General features: G+C 42.0%; 1 protein-coding gene across 2 annotated transcripts; it reads right to left on the bottom strand.

Moving 5' to 3' along the window:
• Positions 1 to 4,904: 4,904 nt before the first annotated feature.
• On the bottom strand, positions 4,905 to 16,011 carry LOC141773068 (acylamino-acid-releasing enzyme). Of its 2 annotated transcripts, XM_074644726.1 has the most exons (21): positions 15,633 to 16,011; positions 14,613 to 14,748; positions 14,074 to 14,149; positions 13,920 to 13,995; positions 13,607 to 13,716; positions 13,022 to 13,156; positions 12,718 to 12,809; positions 12,389 to 12,426; positions 12,181 to 12,302; positions 11,982 to 12,042; positions 10,713 to 10,807; positions 10,196 to 10,247; positions 8,690 to 8,790; positions 8,442 to 8,574; positions 7,779 to 7,862; positions 7,614 to 7,694; positions 7,287 to 7,375; positions 6,863 to 7,056; positions 6,668 to 6,770; positions 5,863 to 5,969; positions 4,905 to 5,728 (listed from the first exon to the last, which is right to left on the bottom strand). In XM_074644726.1, the coding sequence occupies exons 1-21, from the start codon at positions 15,748 to 15,750 to the stop codon at positions 5,629 to 5,631; spliced, it is 2,103 nt and encodes a 700-aa protein (XP_074500827.1). In that variant the 5' UTR covers positions 15,751 to 16,011; the 3' UTR covers positions 4,905 to 5,628. The 2 variants fall into 2 exon arrangements, with proteins under 2 accessions (XP_074500827.1, XP_074500828.1); XM_074644727.1 differs by lacking the exon at positions 7,779 to 7,862 and having other exon boundaries at positions 5,488 to 5,728.
• Between the last annotated feature and the right edge of the window lie 936 nt (positions 16,012 to 16,947).

The raw sequence follows: 16,947 nt of genomic DNA, 5'->3' as shown, positions 1-16,947 counted from the left end.
CACGATTACGTGGATTGCATACAAATTGATTTTGTGGGATATATATGAATTACAGTGCATTACGAAAGAGGGCTCATCACTGCAGTAACTCTTCACTCTCAAGTTATTTTATCTATTAAAAGCTTATTAAAAGTTCATCCAAATTTAGAGCAATTTTTGAGAAAAGCGGCAAAAGATGAGAATGAATGTGCTACCATTACGTGAATATTAAAAGTTGGCTTATCGTTCATCGTTTAGAAGATGTGACGGATATATGGCATTGATGTTTGTTTTGTGTTCATTTGAGGAACGTTAGTCTCCTCATTGCCCTACACATATCTGATATATCTGATGTTTTCATCTGCCGCTATTTGTCTCCTCAGTACTTCATGTACATCAAGATTTATTTGTTGACGTCTGTTTCCATTTCTCTTCATCCCATTTTGCTTCTATTGATACGCCCACTTTTCCACCTCAGACAAGCGTAAAAACTTTTTTGTAATGTTTTTTATTTTTTTATTTCCACTCACATGAACATTATCACACATCTTTACAGGACCTGAAAGCAAACACAAACCAGACCCTGAAGACTTTACAGCATCCTCATAACCACCAACACACCCACCTCCCTCACTACAGAGACAATAGCTCCACCTGTTATAGACGACCAACCCAAAGCCGTCATAGTCCCGACCAGCTGTGTTGTAAAACCGTCTGAATCCCAGAAACAAACCCACCGTTCTGACTCATCAGCATTTAACAAAGCAAACGGCAGGGGAAGATTTACAAATAAAAAAAAGATGGCTAAAGAGAGAGAATGAGAATAATAAAAGTGAAAGGTCACGGCACACGTAGCGCTGACATAACGGAACGTCCCGTCCTTTTCCTGAGCGCAGCCCTCGCTGTTTAAACAACCTTTAACAGTCACAGGGTGAATCAAAAGGGAGATGGTAAAATGCTGCTTCCCCCCCGTTAAGACCTGAACTAATGTTCACAGGCTTCTGAATGAACCCTGTGTACACACACAAATACTGTTTCGTGGTAAAAACAGGGAGACAAAGAAAATAATGAGGAGGGGGATGAGGGGAAAACGTAACGAGGAACGAGAAGCTAAGAGCCACGTTTTAATGAATCCTGTGAAGTCAGACTGTAAAAGAATCATTTCACCTCTTTTCAAAAACACACACTCATGAACATGCAACGTGTTGGCACACACCCAGAGTCCACAAGTGAAGGTCACGGCTCAAAGGGTCGGATGAGAAGAGGGGAAGTTGTTCTTACAATGTGAGGAGGGATACAGATGTTGGAACTTTATGGTCGAGAATTTGATTTACCCACCGCATAAAACCAATTTGTTTTTACATTTGTTAAGCAGGAAATGGAAGTTTGAACAACCTTTTACAGATTGAAAAGAAGTCATACGCCCTCAAAGCCCATCCTCATCCAATTTCAACCCATTCCAGTCAAACATAGCGTGCAGTCTTTTCTTTATTCTTTGGACTCCAATAATTCAGTACATTACTTTCTCAACCCCGTAACATGATGATGACTTTAAGGCTCATTTCCTCTAGCAAGACAGCACAGAGGAGTGAAGCTCAGTCAAGGATTACAGCCAGGCCTTGTGGGTTATAGCTAGGCCTCAATCACCAACAGGAGCTTCAACTATTAGACTTCACGACACATTAACTTCTTACTCAAAATCACCCTCCAACAAATTGATTCTAATTCTTCAGATTTACATAAATATCTGTTCTGTATACAGTTGCAACCTTTTTTCTATCTCTTTTCTGCTAAACAGCAGGAAAATCTTAATTTAACATTGTACCTGGTAAGGTGTTCTAAAGGACAATTCCACCAAATAAAAACTACCGGTATGTATTTTAGATGCTTTTATTATAGATGAGAAATAAGCTTCCTCACTTTCTTGTTAAGATTGGATAAATGATTGTTTATTATTAGCACTGGTAACACCCCTAAACACTACACAATGAGCAGGTGTTGCTCCATGTGCAAATACTCTGTCGCATGCCCAAGAATTGTAGAGATGCCACCAAAAAAAAGGCTGTAAGAAGAAGAACTTCAGCAGTAGTTAAAGCTGAGGTACTGTTAAATAAACTTAAACAAAGAAAATGTGATTTTTTTTTTTCCAGATCGTCAGTACCAACGTTACAGGAAAATCAAAAAGCATCGAAGAGATGTATGTCATCCAAGGGTTTTTATCGTCTTAATTGGGATCAATGGACCAATAGTTTTTTAATAATCCAATTAGAATTACTCAAACGTATAATAATATAAATTAGATTATATGATATTCATGCGTTTTTTTCCTCAAATTTAAAACTTATGTTTCCTTGTGTTGGACAAACAATTTGTGGTCTGTGAAAACAAGTTTTTTTTCTCATCTTGGTGAGAGTGGTCTCAACCCCTCGTAAAATGTAGAGCAAAAATAAGAAAACAATTGTGGATCCCAGAAATCAACGGGTACTAACAATATAAGAATAAATCCTGAATTTTAACAAAACTAAGAGGAAATTCATTCTTCTGTCTCTTCCTGCAAACCTAACCTGGCTCTCTCCTGTTATATTGTATTCAGCTCTTATTAATCGTCCTCTGCTGTGCTGTTCTACTTTTCCGGCTGGAGAGGGGAAGCACCAGAACAAACCAACTCCAAAAGACTCTTTGTCCCCCAGCGTCAGAAAACACACTTGCACTCTTTCCTCTCTTTGTCTGTCTACCTCCTACATCCACCCAGCATGAGCATGAGTCTTTCCCCTGTCCTCAGCTTTCAACAATGCTTCATCTCTGTGCCCCGGCCCACACACCAGAATACCCCGGCGGGGCGCCATGAACTTCTGCCTCTATCTGGCTCATTCATTGTCAGGAACACCCAGTCGCCTCTGTCTCACTCTTTTCTTTATCTGCCGCTTCCTCATCAACAGTCTCCCTCTCTCAATCTCCATCCTTTTATCCCTCCATCTCTCAAAATTGGTGACCTCACCCAACACCCACATTACAGTGACTTCATCGGGCAGCAGCTGCCGCCAAGGCCGCAGAGCAATGTGTTGGTGGAGGCGACAATTAACACCGACGCTGTGTCTGGGCCGCCAGGGAGAGACTGCTGAGAGGAAACTTCTGGAAGATATCAACCACATCGGTGTCTCATCTCGGGCACAAAATCTGCATCTGTGAATTTCATTTACCGCCAGTATCAAGTGAAGGAGTACCCACTTGAGTTGTCTGGGAAGTGAGAGTGGTGGGACGGTTCACGGCCACTATCAAGTCTCAACAAGGCCACCAACGACCTTATTCTTTTAACAAGAGAAGTAGGACAGGGTTTGTTTATGAAAATAAAGCTTTGAGATCTAAGTTGGAGTTCTAATTCCCAGGGCGACAAATACCGACGCTTTGTCACAGCCATCTGCGTTCGATACCACCGCACAAGGCACCCTTTAGCGCCGGTATGAGACACACCGGGCTTCCCATTAACTACAATATAAACCCATTTGTGGCAACAGTAAACGCTCAGAGAAAGTGCCCCAGGAGTGTGGTGACGTAGTTTAAAGAGCAAAAGAGACACATGGGAGGGGAAGTGGATGGGCCCAACAACACAGGGCTTTCATGCAGGAGACCGCTGTTTGATTGTAACGTTAAAGTGAAAGTTAATGCACGGGACACAGCTGTTCGTTTGTGTCCTGTGTTCACAACGTCAAGTCACATTTTCACTGTATAAACGTAGTCATTTTAAGGCCAACCATGATGTTTTTTCATAAACCTAACAACGTGGTTTTGTTGCCTGAACCTAAGCAAGTGTTTCTGTTTGAATTCACAATGTTATGCCTGTGTTTACTGCAAGTGGAAAGTGATGCAAACAGGTCTGACCAAACGTCAATACGTGACGAGGGAGGTAGGGGTGCTGAGTGGTAGAGAATTCAAATTTGTAATGTTGAATGAAATCCAAGAATTTGTGGGAAGTTCATGATTGAAAAGAAATCCAGAAATGTGGTAAAAACCTTCCCTGTGCCAAATGGAGGAAAGACGAGGTAAACAAGTGTTCTGTGCGGATTTGCAAATATCTGTCAAGCAAGAGAGTCAGACATTTTTGTCGAGAGTTGATCTCCACGACAAGAAACCCAGAAGTGACAGGAAGAGATTACTTTGTCAGATCTAGTCTGTTACCGTTAAACTCGGCTGAAGGGTTACAGCAGATTATTTGTTCGGGCAGCCGTGTGAAGACGGCGGTCAAGAGCCTAAATTAAAAGGCTCCAGATGAGGTTTCCAGTGGTTTGGGTGTTTTACAGCTCTGCAGTGGGTCTGTGCGGTTACAAGGCTTCAGATGTCACATTTATACATGTGACTGTTCAAGTTACGTGTAACACTTTGAGCTCTGGGGTTCTTTCCTTTCCTATTTTGGAAAAATCTAACGCTAATGAGATGACCACTAAGAGGGACTCATTTGCATGAAACAGCTACTCATTTTAACCTGCAGCCGATATAATGCATGCAGACTGATTCATGTAGACATTTTGTTAAAGAGATGTAAAAAAGCCATGTATATATAAATATATATCTACACACAATCATAAAGCTGGTATGATATTAATGGGATAAATGTTTAAGAGAAAAGGAAAACTGTTACGACAGACAGATACCGCCATCTGCTGGACATTGTACAAATTACATTTACTGTATAATATCTTCGCCAGCCTGCACTGTCTATTATAATTTATTTGTAGAAAATTATTAAAACTGCAGACTTGACTCAGTCTCAACATGCTTAAAGTTATGTAGTGATCTTGGGAGATGAAAAAGGAATAATATGAAGTTTGTTTTATCATTGTGTGAAATAATTAATAAATAAATGTGTTAGTAATAGTTTGGGACACTTTTCATGAGCAGCACTGAGTAACCAAACATGACAAAATATATACGTTAATACAGGTTTTTTGTTTATTACATGCTTTGATTTGGAAATTTTTTTTGCAAAATGAGGTACATTGTAAAATATTTTTGTTGTTAAAAAGGCAGATGTGTTTTCAAGATTGTCCATGCTGTAGTGTTGTCACAATACTGGGATTTCTAACTTTGAATACCTTGAAAAATATCGATATTTGACACCATTTTTCAATACCATGGGGGAAAAATTGACAACATTGAGGACATCAAATTTTAGATTTTTATTAAAAGATAACTAGCTGTGTTTCAACTCGCTGTCGGAGAGAAGAGAGAGCAGAAAGTTCAGCTGGTACCCGTGTATCGATACCGCAGAAAAGGAGTGTTGAAACCGTTTGAAATATTAATACTTTTTTAGAACACTATGGTAAATGGTGAATGGACTTGCATTTATAAAGCGCTTTTCTAGTCTTCTGACCACTCAAAGCTCTTTACACTACATGTCAGCATTCACCCATTCATACACACATTCACACACTGATGTCAGAGGCTGCTAAGGTGCCAACTTTGCCCATCAGGATCTAATCTAAATACTCAATACTCTGGAGCAATTTGGGGTGAAGTGTCTTGCTCAAGGACACATCGACATGTGACCGGAGCAGCCAGGGATCGAACCTTGACCTTCCGATTGGTGGACGACCTGCTCTCCTCTCTGAGCCACAGCCGCCCCGGTGTGAAGGTAATTTTGTGTGTGTGAGTTCAGAGATGCTGGTGCAGCCACAGCACCGTGTTGAGGAAGCAGTCGGCCTGCGTGTCCACTCTGGACAGAGAGTGTCCGTCTTCTGGAAACCACAACAATCTGGATGGACAAACAGAACGATGGGCAGAGCTAAATCACAATTATTATTCTTGATGAGGGTGAGGACAAAATAACCTCTGTTGTTTTGGATCAGGGTTGTTTATTGGGTGTATTGAATGTATGCTTTGTTGTACCTGACCGTTGAGGCTCTGCTCTTCAGTGCTTTATAGAGCTCCAGACCCTGGTGAGGAGACACTCGCCTGTCTCTGCCCCCAAGCATCAGTAACACTGGAGCCTTGATCTACAAACAAACACACAGACATGAAACCAAGTGTGTGTTGGCCCATGACAATGTCCTGTGTCTAGAAAACTAATAGCTGGATTTCCACTTTAGCAATTTGCAATGAATTCTCTTGGTCCCCTCTGAATAAATCCTAATTCAGTTCAACAGTCAAGTCAAAATTGACACTTATACAGAAATCTAATGGACAGATTGCCATGGAATGGAAAAAACTCCATTACCTCATGCAGAACAAACTACTGATAAGGCTGTAAGAATAGCAAAACCATCACTTTAACATCAACCTTCAAAGTTTGGGGTCTAGTGAGAACTTCAGGCTCTAGAAGCTGCAAGTGCATTTTAAGATTTCTTTCTTGTTATCAAGGCAGCTTCATAAATTGCAGAATAGAAACTAGAAAAGTGCACTCAGAGTGCAGATCTCCGCCAGGTGTGTCTGCAACGACTACTGCTCTGTTTGATTGAATGAATACAAACCACAATTGCCCCCCCATATAAACGGCAAGCGTATCAGATGTTTTTTTGTTTTTTTTTACTCGTTTTACACTTCAAACCTTTTTTCTCGACAATATGCGCGTAAACGCGAGATTGATGCCCTCCCAGACTTATGCTTGGTGTAGATAATAGTTTCTGGTTTAAGAGTATGTTGGTTATTTGTACGTTATGATTAAAATTCTGTATTCAAAGTGTGTGTTTCTGACCTGAGCAGCATGTGTGATGGGCGACTTCTCCAACATGGCAGCCAGGGCTTCAGCAGTGGGTATCTGGTCATACGAGTACTGAAATCCCATACTGGTGTAACGCCTGAAGACACAGATAAGAGGATGAGAACTTTCAAACTTTTGGATGTGTTGCAGTGGAGCTAAAGCTCGTGTGTGGACGCGTTGTTGTCTCACCAGTCTACTATGTCACTGGTGCCCACTAGAGTAGCAGCATTGATGACGGGGTTCCTGGCCGCACACGCCCTGTAGAACTCTGGGTACTGACCAACCAGATGACAAGACAGGAAACCCCCGTGAGAACCACCAATCGCAGCCAGTCGTTCGGGGTCAAGGGTGGTGTCCCTCTTCAGCGCAGTGAGCACGGCCCTCTGGGTAAAGACAAATCATTTTAAACTCCAGGATGACACTAAGCTCTTAATAGATTACACATGACTGACTAAAAAAGTGTGACAGCCTTCTACCTGCGTGCAATTTATCCTTTTTCCTCCATAATCATCGCAAATCCAATCATCAATATTTGAAATTCTTAAATATTTTACAGATTTTTTTGTTGTTGTTGCCAACCTCACTCTATCCAGGACTCTGTGTCAGCCCATACCTGCACATCTTTTACATCCTGGCTTCCAATCTGACCGATCAAGGATAAAATGCTGTCCTGGCCGAACCCTGTGGATCCCCGGTAGTTCACTAGAGACAGAGACACAAAGTGGGACAGAAAGGGAACACCGCTAAATCAAAAGAGAAACGGAAAAGCCGTTTTATGATGTGAATTTAAGAGGATTACTGTTTTAGTCAATTACTGGTTTTCTCCATAATAAAACAGTTTTCCACAGATTTTATAACACAAAAGACAGACTTTTACAGTTAATCAGTACAGTAAACTGAGTGCCAGTGTTTGTGTCTGAGAGAAACAGAGGCGTCTCACCCATGAGCACAGCTAAGCCGAGTTTAGTCAGTCCAGCTGTGGTGCTGTTCCACTCTGCTGAGAACTGGGAGTGGGGGCCACCTAGTGGAGCAAACAAACATAATATAAATAAGCAATATGTTTCCATCCTGGGAACCGAAACCACACAGATAAGTAAACACAGACCGTGGATGAAGACGACCAGAGGTGTCTTGGCTTCATGGAAGGGACGGGACGGTTTAACCAGGACAGCCCCGAAGTCTAAACCAGCTGAGAGAGAAACGGAGAGCATGAGAGTGAGCGAGAAAGAGTGTGCGAGTGAGAGTATGCGAGTGAGCGCTAGTGAGTGAGCGAGTGTGAGAGAGAGTGAGTGAGCGAGTGTGCGAGCGAGTGAGCGAGTGAGTCTGCGAGTGAGTGAGTGAGTGAGCGAGTGAGTGAGCGAGAGAGTGAGCGAGAGTGTACGAGAGCGAGTGAGTGTACGAGAGCGAGTGAGTGAGTAAGTGAGAGTGAGAGTGAGTGTGCGTGTGAGAGTGAGCGACTGATTGAGTGAGTGAGTGAGCGATAGATTGAGTGTGCGAGTGAGTGTACGAGAGCGAGTGAGTGTGCAAGTGAGTGAGTGAGAGCGAGTGTGAGTGTGCGAGTGAGCGTGAGAGAGAGAGAGAGTACGAGAGCGAGTGTGTGAGTGTGAGTGTGAGTGAGTGAGTGAGTGAGTCAGAGAGTGTGCGAGTGTGCAAGAGAGAGTGCGAGCGAGTATGCGTGTGTGTGCGTGTGCGTGTGCGTGTGCGTGTGCGTGTGCGTGTGCGTGTGCGTGTGCGTGTGCGTGTGTGTGTGTGTCTGTCTCATGCTCACAGTAGTGTGCGTTGTTCTCCTCTGGTGGAGGTGTAACATCTACAACTTTCCAGTGGAAGTCAAAGGTCATGACGGGCTTCTGCAGGGTTCGCCAGGTCACAGCCTCACCTGCTGAGGGGAGGAAACCCGCCCTCTGCAAACACACACACAGACACACACATGTAAATTAATTTTCATCTGAATAGTCTTGTTTAACAATGCAGTAAACTGTATTTTAGCATAATGAATGTGTGTGTGTGCAGTCTGACCAGAGTGGGAGGTGTGTTCGGGCTGGAGCAGCAGACGACCATCAGGTCCTTCTGGACTGTCAGCAGCTTCCAGCTGCCATAAACTGACAGATCAGAGAGACCTGCAGACGAGAGGAGGCAACAACAAAGACAGCAGTAAAGAGAGAGAAAGAAGTGATGACGGAAAGCCAGAACACGAAGATCTGGTAAAGGGATTTTGAAATGATATACCCATAGTAACTTGTACAGATGTTGATGATATTATGTCCAGCACTTGTATATCCAAATCACAGATGTAGATGATGCGCAGAAAATACATTTGAAATAAAACGATTTTGCTTTGAATAGTTAAATTATCTTAACTGTAATGTATTAATTGTAATTTGCCAGCAACATTCAGCTCTTGCAATAAAATCTTCACCTGAGAACTTCTTCTTAAAGGGATAGTTTGGGTGTTTTGTTGGTTGTATGAGGTACTTATCCATAGTCAGTGTATTACCTACAGTAGATGACGGTCGGCACGCCCCCAGTTTGGAGAATATCAGTTTACGTGTACACTATATTTAGAATTTTTTTTTCAGTTTACCTTGCCGTCAGACAGCCCTTTCCGAAAGGTGGGACTTTATTTTAGGAAGCAAAAATAAGTTTTGCTGCCGGCCCCGTCCACGGCAGTACATTGCTTTGCTTCCGTGCGGTAACTCCTGTCTGCTTCTCCAAACTGGGGGTGCACTGACCGTCATCTACTGTAGGTAATACACTCACTATGAATAAGTACCTCATACAACCCCACTTCAAAACACCCAAACTTTCCCTTTAAGCCTGTTGGTCTTGTCGTACCTTCCTGTTCTCTCTTGTGCTCCTGATGAAGATGACAAGGTGGAAGAGGAGGAGGAGGAGGGAGGGAAGGAGGATCAGGAAGGTGAGAGTCAGAATAAGGGGGAGGAAGTGGAAATGGAGGAAAAGGAAAATGGGGAGGTGGGGGAAGAGGGTGGCTAGGAGGAAGATGAGATGACAGAGGAGAGAGAGGAACAGCAGGAGGAGGGGGAAGAAAAGGAGGATAAGGAAGAAAAGCAGGGGATGGGGGAGGATGGGGAGGCCAACAGGGGGAAGGAGGAGGCGGAAGCTGAGGAGAGAGGGGAGGATGAGAGAAAGGAGGAGGAGGAGGAGGAAGAGGGAAAAGAAGAGATGGAGATGAGGACAGAAGAGAGAGAGGAGGAGGAGGAGGACGAGGAGGAAGAGGGAAAAGAAGAGATGAAGATGAGGACAGAAGAGAGAGAGGAGGAAGAGGAGGAGGAGGAGGAAGAGGGAAAAGAGGAGATGGAGATGAGGACAGAAGAGAGAGAGGAGGAGGAGGAGGAGGAGGACGAGGAGGAGGAGGAGGAAGAGGGAAAAGAAGAGATGGAGATGAGGACAGAAGAGAGAGAGGAGGAGGAGGAGGAGGAGGAGGAAGAGGGAAAAGAAGAGATGGAGATGAGGACAGAAGAGAGAGAGGAGGAAGAAGAGGAGGAGGAGAGGATCGACTCTTACTATCAGAGAGGGAGGTGACTTTGTTTGATCTTCTGTCGACCATAAAGAGATCCTGAGAAAGAGAAGGAGAGAATAAATGAGTCATGGAAAAAGTGTGCATACGATGACCTGATGAAAACATAATTATAAAATATATTAGCAAAAATGCAGAAAAAATTGTGTGCATTATTGGTATTTTCATTTAAAGGAATAATTCGACAATTTGGGAAATATCCTTATTTGCTTTCTGGCCGAGAGTCAGACGAGAAAATCGATACCACTCTCGTGTCCGTGTATTGATTATGTAGCAAGAGCCAGAACTTGATTAGCTTAGCTTAGCATGAAGACTGGAAGCGAAGGGAAACAGCTAGCCTGGCTCTGCCCAAAGGTAACAAAATCCACCTACAACAACCTCTAAAGCTCACCGATCAACACAAGTTGTGATCTTTCCATTTTTGCTTGTGTACCGATTTACACAAATGAGATAAAGCGCGTTAGTTAGTGATGTCAAACTACGCCATAAATATGTGTCTGTTACCTTCCAGTTTCTGCGGGCGCTGCTGAACATCACTCTCTGACCGTCTGCAGACCAGCAGCAGGGAGGTAGAGCCTCATACACACCTGCAAACTCACCTGAAACAGAGAAACATGAAGAGAATCAACGTTTTACTATTTAATTTTTTATATCTATAAACACTGCTCTTCCATCGAGCACTCTCACTCTCCCTATATCAGCTCTTTTATCCTGCTTCATTAAGGGCTTCTTACATTTTACTGGAATGTTGTTGCACCGACCAATTTTAGTTCATTCAAGAATTACCAGCTTCATATAACAGTCACTGCAAAACTGGACATTAATGAGCCAAACAAGAATTGCATTTATAAGTAAGGTCATGAATAATGAGCAAGTTGCTCTGGACAAAGATAGTAATGTAAATTTATCATATTGTACAGATGAGGTATATTCAAGTCATTGAAGCTGCACTCAGTAACTTTGAGCAAATATGATAAAACTGTTGCTATATCCTGACAGTATTGTACAAGACAGATAATCTGTGAAAAAAAATCCCATTCCTCTGTGTCTTCTGTTGCTCCTAATGGCATTTGCAATATTTCAACGTGCCCGAAAGGAAAACAACCAATCAGAGCCGAGCAGTCTCTACAGCAGCTGTCAATCACTGTCTACTACTGTCAGGATATAGTGACTGTAAGTTACCAACTGCAGCTTTAACACAACTGAAAGGTGCCAATTTGCACAAACAAGCCGTCTAGATGAAAGTGCCAGATGTTAAAAAAAAAAGGGAGGACTATAATATTGTGTTGAAAAACAAACATGCACGATATCATCTGTATTAATAACTCTGGTATTACTGTATAAACAACACCATGGAGAAAAATATACAAAAACTATGTATAAACGTTTACAAGAGTGTACAGATACATTGGCGGTTCTGAGTCTATACTTGGCCACAGCTGTTCTTTGAGCTAAATGCTGATATCAGCTGATGTTTAGCAGGTGTCTACCATATTGACCATCTTAATGTAGTGTGTTAGCATGCTAACATTTGCTATATAGCACTAAACACAAAGAGGTACAGCTGAGGCTGATGGGAATGTCATTATTTTTGCAGGTTGGTAGAGTACTGGACAAATTAAAATTTTGACCTGATGATGGCACAAGATGAAAAGTCAGAGGGTCACCAAAGTTACTACAATTCATCCTCAGGAGACCATGAATGTGTGTTAAAAACAATCAACATTGCCATCTGTAGAGCCACTCCACTAGAGTTAACAGTGTGTAACCTACCAGTCTGTGGTCTGTGGACAACATCCAACAGCGTGGACGTCTTCCCGCTCTTCAGATCCAACTGTGGAGGATCAACAGTCACTGTTAACAGCAGGAAAACACAGATACACTGATACACTGATACACTGATACACTGATACACTGATACACTGATACACTGATACACACAAACACACAAACACACACACAGTGAATGTACCTGCTGCAGACTGAGGCACTGGTTGTGAGGACCAAACACTCGACCCTGCAGGTAGATCAGCGTGGACCCGTCTGGACTCAGCCTGGGACAGGACACCGACAGGTTGTCCCCAGAGAGACGCTCTGGTTTGGAGGAAGGAGGACGTATAAAGAGATCAGAGTGTGTGAATGGGATTCATTAACAAAGACACTAAGACAAATGTGCTCACCACAGTTTCCATCCAGCTCCAGCTTGAATAACGCTGACCTGAAACAGAGAAACAAAATGAAACTGTAATTTCCACTGTGTAGTTTGAGCCCTGCTACTTTATACAATTAAACTATATTCTTACACGACTCAATAAACCAAATGTTTAACATTGTTTCTGCTCGGTCGCTGCTGTTTTCTAATGATAGTTTCTTTCTTTTTTTTAATTATCCAAATCAAAACTTTAGATTTTTGGAAACATATAAATTCACTTGACATTATTTTTGCTTATTTATGTGCTTAAGTTGCTGCTGTTTTTCAGGCTGAATCAGAAAACAAAGCATATCTCACCTGCGGTTGGAGCAGAACTTCAGCCCGAGTCTGAAGGGTTCGTGGTACCAACCGACAAACAACACCGACCGACTGCCGGGAGCCCACAGAGCCTGGAGGACAAGACACAAACATAGACACAAACATACACACACACACTCACAGTATTATTAAAGATGTCAAATCAATCTGCGCTGGCATTTATACTTCGACACACTGTGACTCTGAATTCCCACTTGACCATCACACACTAACAGTCCCAAAACAAAAAGATCCTGCAGCGTCAGATGAAGTAGCTAAAAGAAGTCTCTCTGTCAGTCCTCACCTGTCCAGGTGAGACAGCAGGCGGGACACCCTGCAGTACGCCGACTGAGCCGCTCTGCAGATTCACCACACAAATCACCGGAACGCTCTTATTGGTCAGAGCCTCGCCCCAGTCTTCACTGTACACACTCCTGTCCTGTTTGAGCACAAGAACACACACACAAGCAAAGTAAGTGACACATCAACACTTTTCTGTGTAGTTAATGACATGAATTATTATGTTTGTTGTTTTTTTGGCTTAGAAGGACAGTGTGTAGGATTAGGGACATCTAGTGGTGTGGTTGCAGATTGCAACCAACTGAGTACCCCTCCGCTCACTCCTCCCTTTCCAAGACAGCGGTAACACGAGCCACCGAGTGCAAAACTGCGGTAAGGGCTCATTCTAAGCTAACGAAAACACACGGATTCTTCGTTTCAGGTGTTTATACCTAAATTTAAACACAGTATTAAATATTATATTCCATTTCTGCTAAAAGATCACCTGAAATGACATATCACATCAGGTGTGTGTGTGTGTGTGTGTGTGTGCGTGCGTGCGTGCGTGCGTGCGTGCGTGCGTGCGTGCGTGCGTGTGTGTGTGTAATACCTTCCTGCATGCAGATTCATCATCATATGTTTGTATTGTGTTCTTGGACTTCTCAGCTACATACAGCAGTCTGTTCTCGCACTCCGACCACGACAGACAGCCAAACTGGGCTGGAAACACACGCACACACACACACACACAGACACACCAATAAGTTTTTCTATAAACACAAAACAATAAATAAAAGAGAGCAACAGCCCGCTTACTTCACAAAAGTGAAAAACACTATGTAGGTTGATGTGCCAGCGATGCTGAGCTATTTTCTTTCATGTTGGCAGAAACAAGAAAAAGTGTGTAAAAACATCGGTCTCACCGTCGTCGTACACTCTGCCGTGTTTGTTGAAAGCAGTCAGGTTGAGGCATTTCCTGAGTCCCTGGTGGTCCCATATCTGAACAGAAACAACAACAGTGTGTCAAAATGCTCAAACATTGATCTCACAGAGGGTACTGCAGTCTGTTTCTCTCACCTCGAGGAGCTGGTGGCCACTTATTTCCCTGATAACGGCCCTCAAACCTCGAACAGGAGAGACTCCACTCAGTAACCTGAAGAGCAGAAGAGAAATAAACAACTCAACATCAGGCTGAAGAGCAACGCTTCATTTTAAGCACACCCACAGTGATGTCATTCTTCTACATCACTGCAGCAAGGTGAGAAGTTAAAGCAAAGAAAAGACATATAATCCAGATGATGGCGCTCTTCAACATCTGATCAATTTAATTATTCTATATGCAAAACTTTTCATTCACAAACAGAAATTTTCTGAATCACTTTCTAAGTTTTTGTGCAAGTGCTGCTACTATTTACCTGAATAATTTTGTATGTTATCATTTTGTCAATAAATAAAGTAAAGCTAAGAAATTGGTTTCCAGTTGCTGTTAAATTGCTCTTTAATCCTAAAAGTGGCCAGTAAATCTTTTCTGACACTACTTTGAAAATTGTGTGTGTGTGTGTGTGTGTGTGTGTGTGTGTGTGTGTGTGTGTGTGTGTTTGTGTGTTTGTTCTTACTCTCCAGACAAAGGTACACAGGGTCCTGGAGGGAGGACGGTTCTGATGCTCTTGTGGTCGTTGCTGTCTGTGATCAGAGTCCACTGCTGCGAGTAGCGAAGTCTGGAGCCTCGGACCAGGTCGCTCTGACTCCACTCTGAATGTGGAGACACGGAGAGAAGTTTTAAAAGTTGGGTTAAATAAAGAGACACTTAATTATTTAATTTATCCACACCTATGTGATAAAAACGTGTAGACACACAGAAGCCCAAGAGGCAAAATCTTCAACCTCATGTGTATCTATTTTAGGATCTTGGCCAGAAAAGGCAATCTTCCTGGTTCAAAGGATCATAATTAGTTGATCACAAATACACACAAGTTATTATTACAAATTTAACTTCCAGTAACATTAATTTCTCAAAATGTACTATTATATTTACTGTCACTCTCATAAGATAAGATACGATATTCCTTTATTAGTCCCACAGTGGGGACATTTGCAGTGTACAGCAGCAAAGGGGATAGTGCAAATAAACAGACTATTAAAAAAAATTGCACAAGTGGAAAAAGTATATTGCACAGTGAGAATGAAATGAAATTCCACCTGAAAATATTGCACAGTATGAATTACACCTGAGTAGTAATAATGATATTGCACAGTCAGTATACAGTATAGTGCAGCATGTTTGTTGTTTATTGTTCAACTTTAAAATATCTTGCTTTAGACATTATCTTTATGGCTTTATCTTTTTAAACCTGAGGATGCTTGCAAAATGTATGCACCTTTAAAACCATTTTAATTCATTCTACGATGCTTGGTATCGCTGGAAAGTAGAAATTCCGACCTTTATACCGCACCTGAACGCACCTCGACTCCAAGCACTCAAGTTTAGCCTGTGTGTATTTCTCCGTATATCGAGCGTTTTGATAGTTTAACAGTATTTATATAGCACTTAAACCTGCTTTATAATATAAAAGACATGAAAATCTCACTTTTTTACAATATGTGACCTTTAATTGAAATCGAGACAGACAGCTCACCTGTGTTAACGGTGTAAATCCGGACCTCTGGGAGCTGCTCTTCACTCACATGTGCAGCAACCGGAGCCGGGAGGCCGCTGACCTCTCCGTACACCCCGGTGACTTGTCCCGGTTCCATCACCGACCTGTCACACCGTGCACCGTCAACACGAGCAGCTCAGACAGCTGCACACTCATGCATCAAGCAGTAAACCGTTATCAGCTGCTGCTTGGAGAGCCTGAGTCCTGAGTCTGAGGAGGGTTTACTGCAGATCAGTTCATGCATTCATCCTCTTTACTCTGTCAATGATTGCATCTCCTCCTCTGGACTTGATTGAACATTTCACCTCAGTGAAGATGTGTTTACTCTACCAGAGCCTCCATGTTGGTTTCATTAATGGACGATACCACTTTGGTTCCGTTTGGAGGGGTGTAGTAGAGACAGTCCACCGCACGGGGGCAGCAGAGGGTCATGATGTTAGATGTAAACTTCTCTATTATTACTACCAACACAAATTCTAATAATTATTATTAGTATTTAATTACCAGAAATTTAGCATTTGAATGTACTCATGCTCATATTTACAAGTCTGTTTTCTCTTCTGTGGGTTCAAGCTTAACTTTCTGAGGGAGTTATTTATAAACATTTTATAACTTAATATTTAAAGGTCTCATATCATACTAATTTTCAGGTTCATACTTGTATTTTTGAGTTTCTACTAGAACATGTTTACTTGTTTTAAAGGTCCCATATCGTGTTCATTTTCAGGTTAATAATTGTATTTTTTGTTTCTACCAGAACATGTTTACATGATTTAATATAAAAAAAACAACTTTATTTTCCTCATACTGTCTGCCTGAATATACCTGTATTTACCCTCTTTCTAAAACGCTCCGTTTTAGTGCATTTCAACAGAATTGCAACAGAATTGTGTTGTTGGGCAACAGTTTGGGTCCATGTTTACTTCCTGTCAGCTGATGTCATTCACATACACTGCAACAGGAAATAAACTGGGACACATTCAAAATGTTTATGTTTAAAACCGTGTGATGATCTATATATATATATTGTATATTTGTGACATCACAAATGTACATAAATCCTATTGGCTTGTTTCACACGCACAATTTCTGAATTTGGGCTGTGTATTTCTCCGTATATTGATCGTTTTGATAGATTAACAGTATTAATATAGCACTTAAACCTGTTTTATAATATTAAAGACCTGAAAATCTCACTTTTTTTAAATATAGGACCTTTAATGTTAAAAAAAAAACAGTTTTCCTCATACTGTCTGTCTGAATATGCCGTTTTAGTGCATTTCAATGGACCTGC

Source organism: Sebastes fasciatus, chromosome 8, assembly GCF_043250625.1.
Source record: "Sebastes fasciatus isolate fSebFas1 chromosome 8, fSebFas1.pri, whole genome shotgun sequence".
Lineage (NCBI taxonomy): Eukaryota > Metazoa > Chordata > Actinopteri > Perciformes > Sebastidae > Sebastes > Sebastes fasciatus.
Note: the sequence above shows the minus strand (reverse complement) of the source record. Positions and strands in the feature narration are given on the sequence as shown.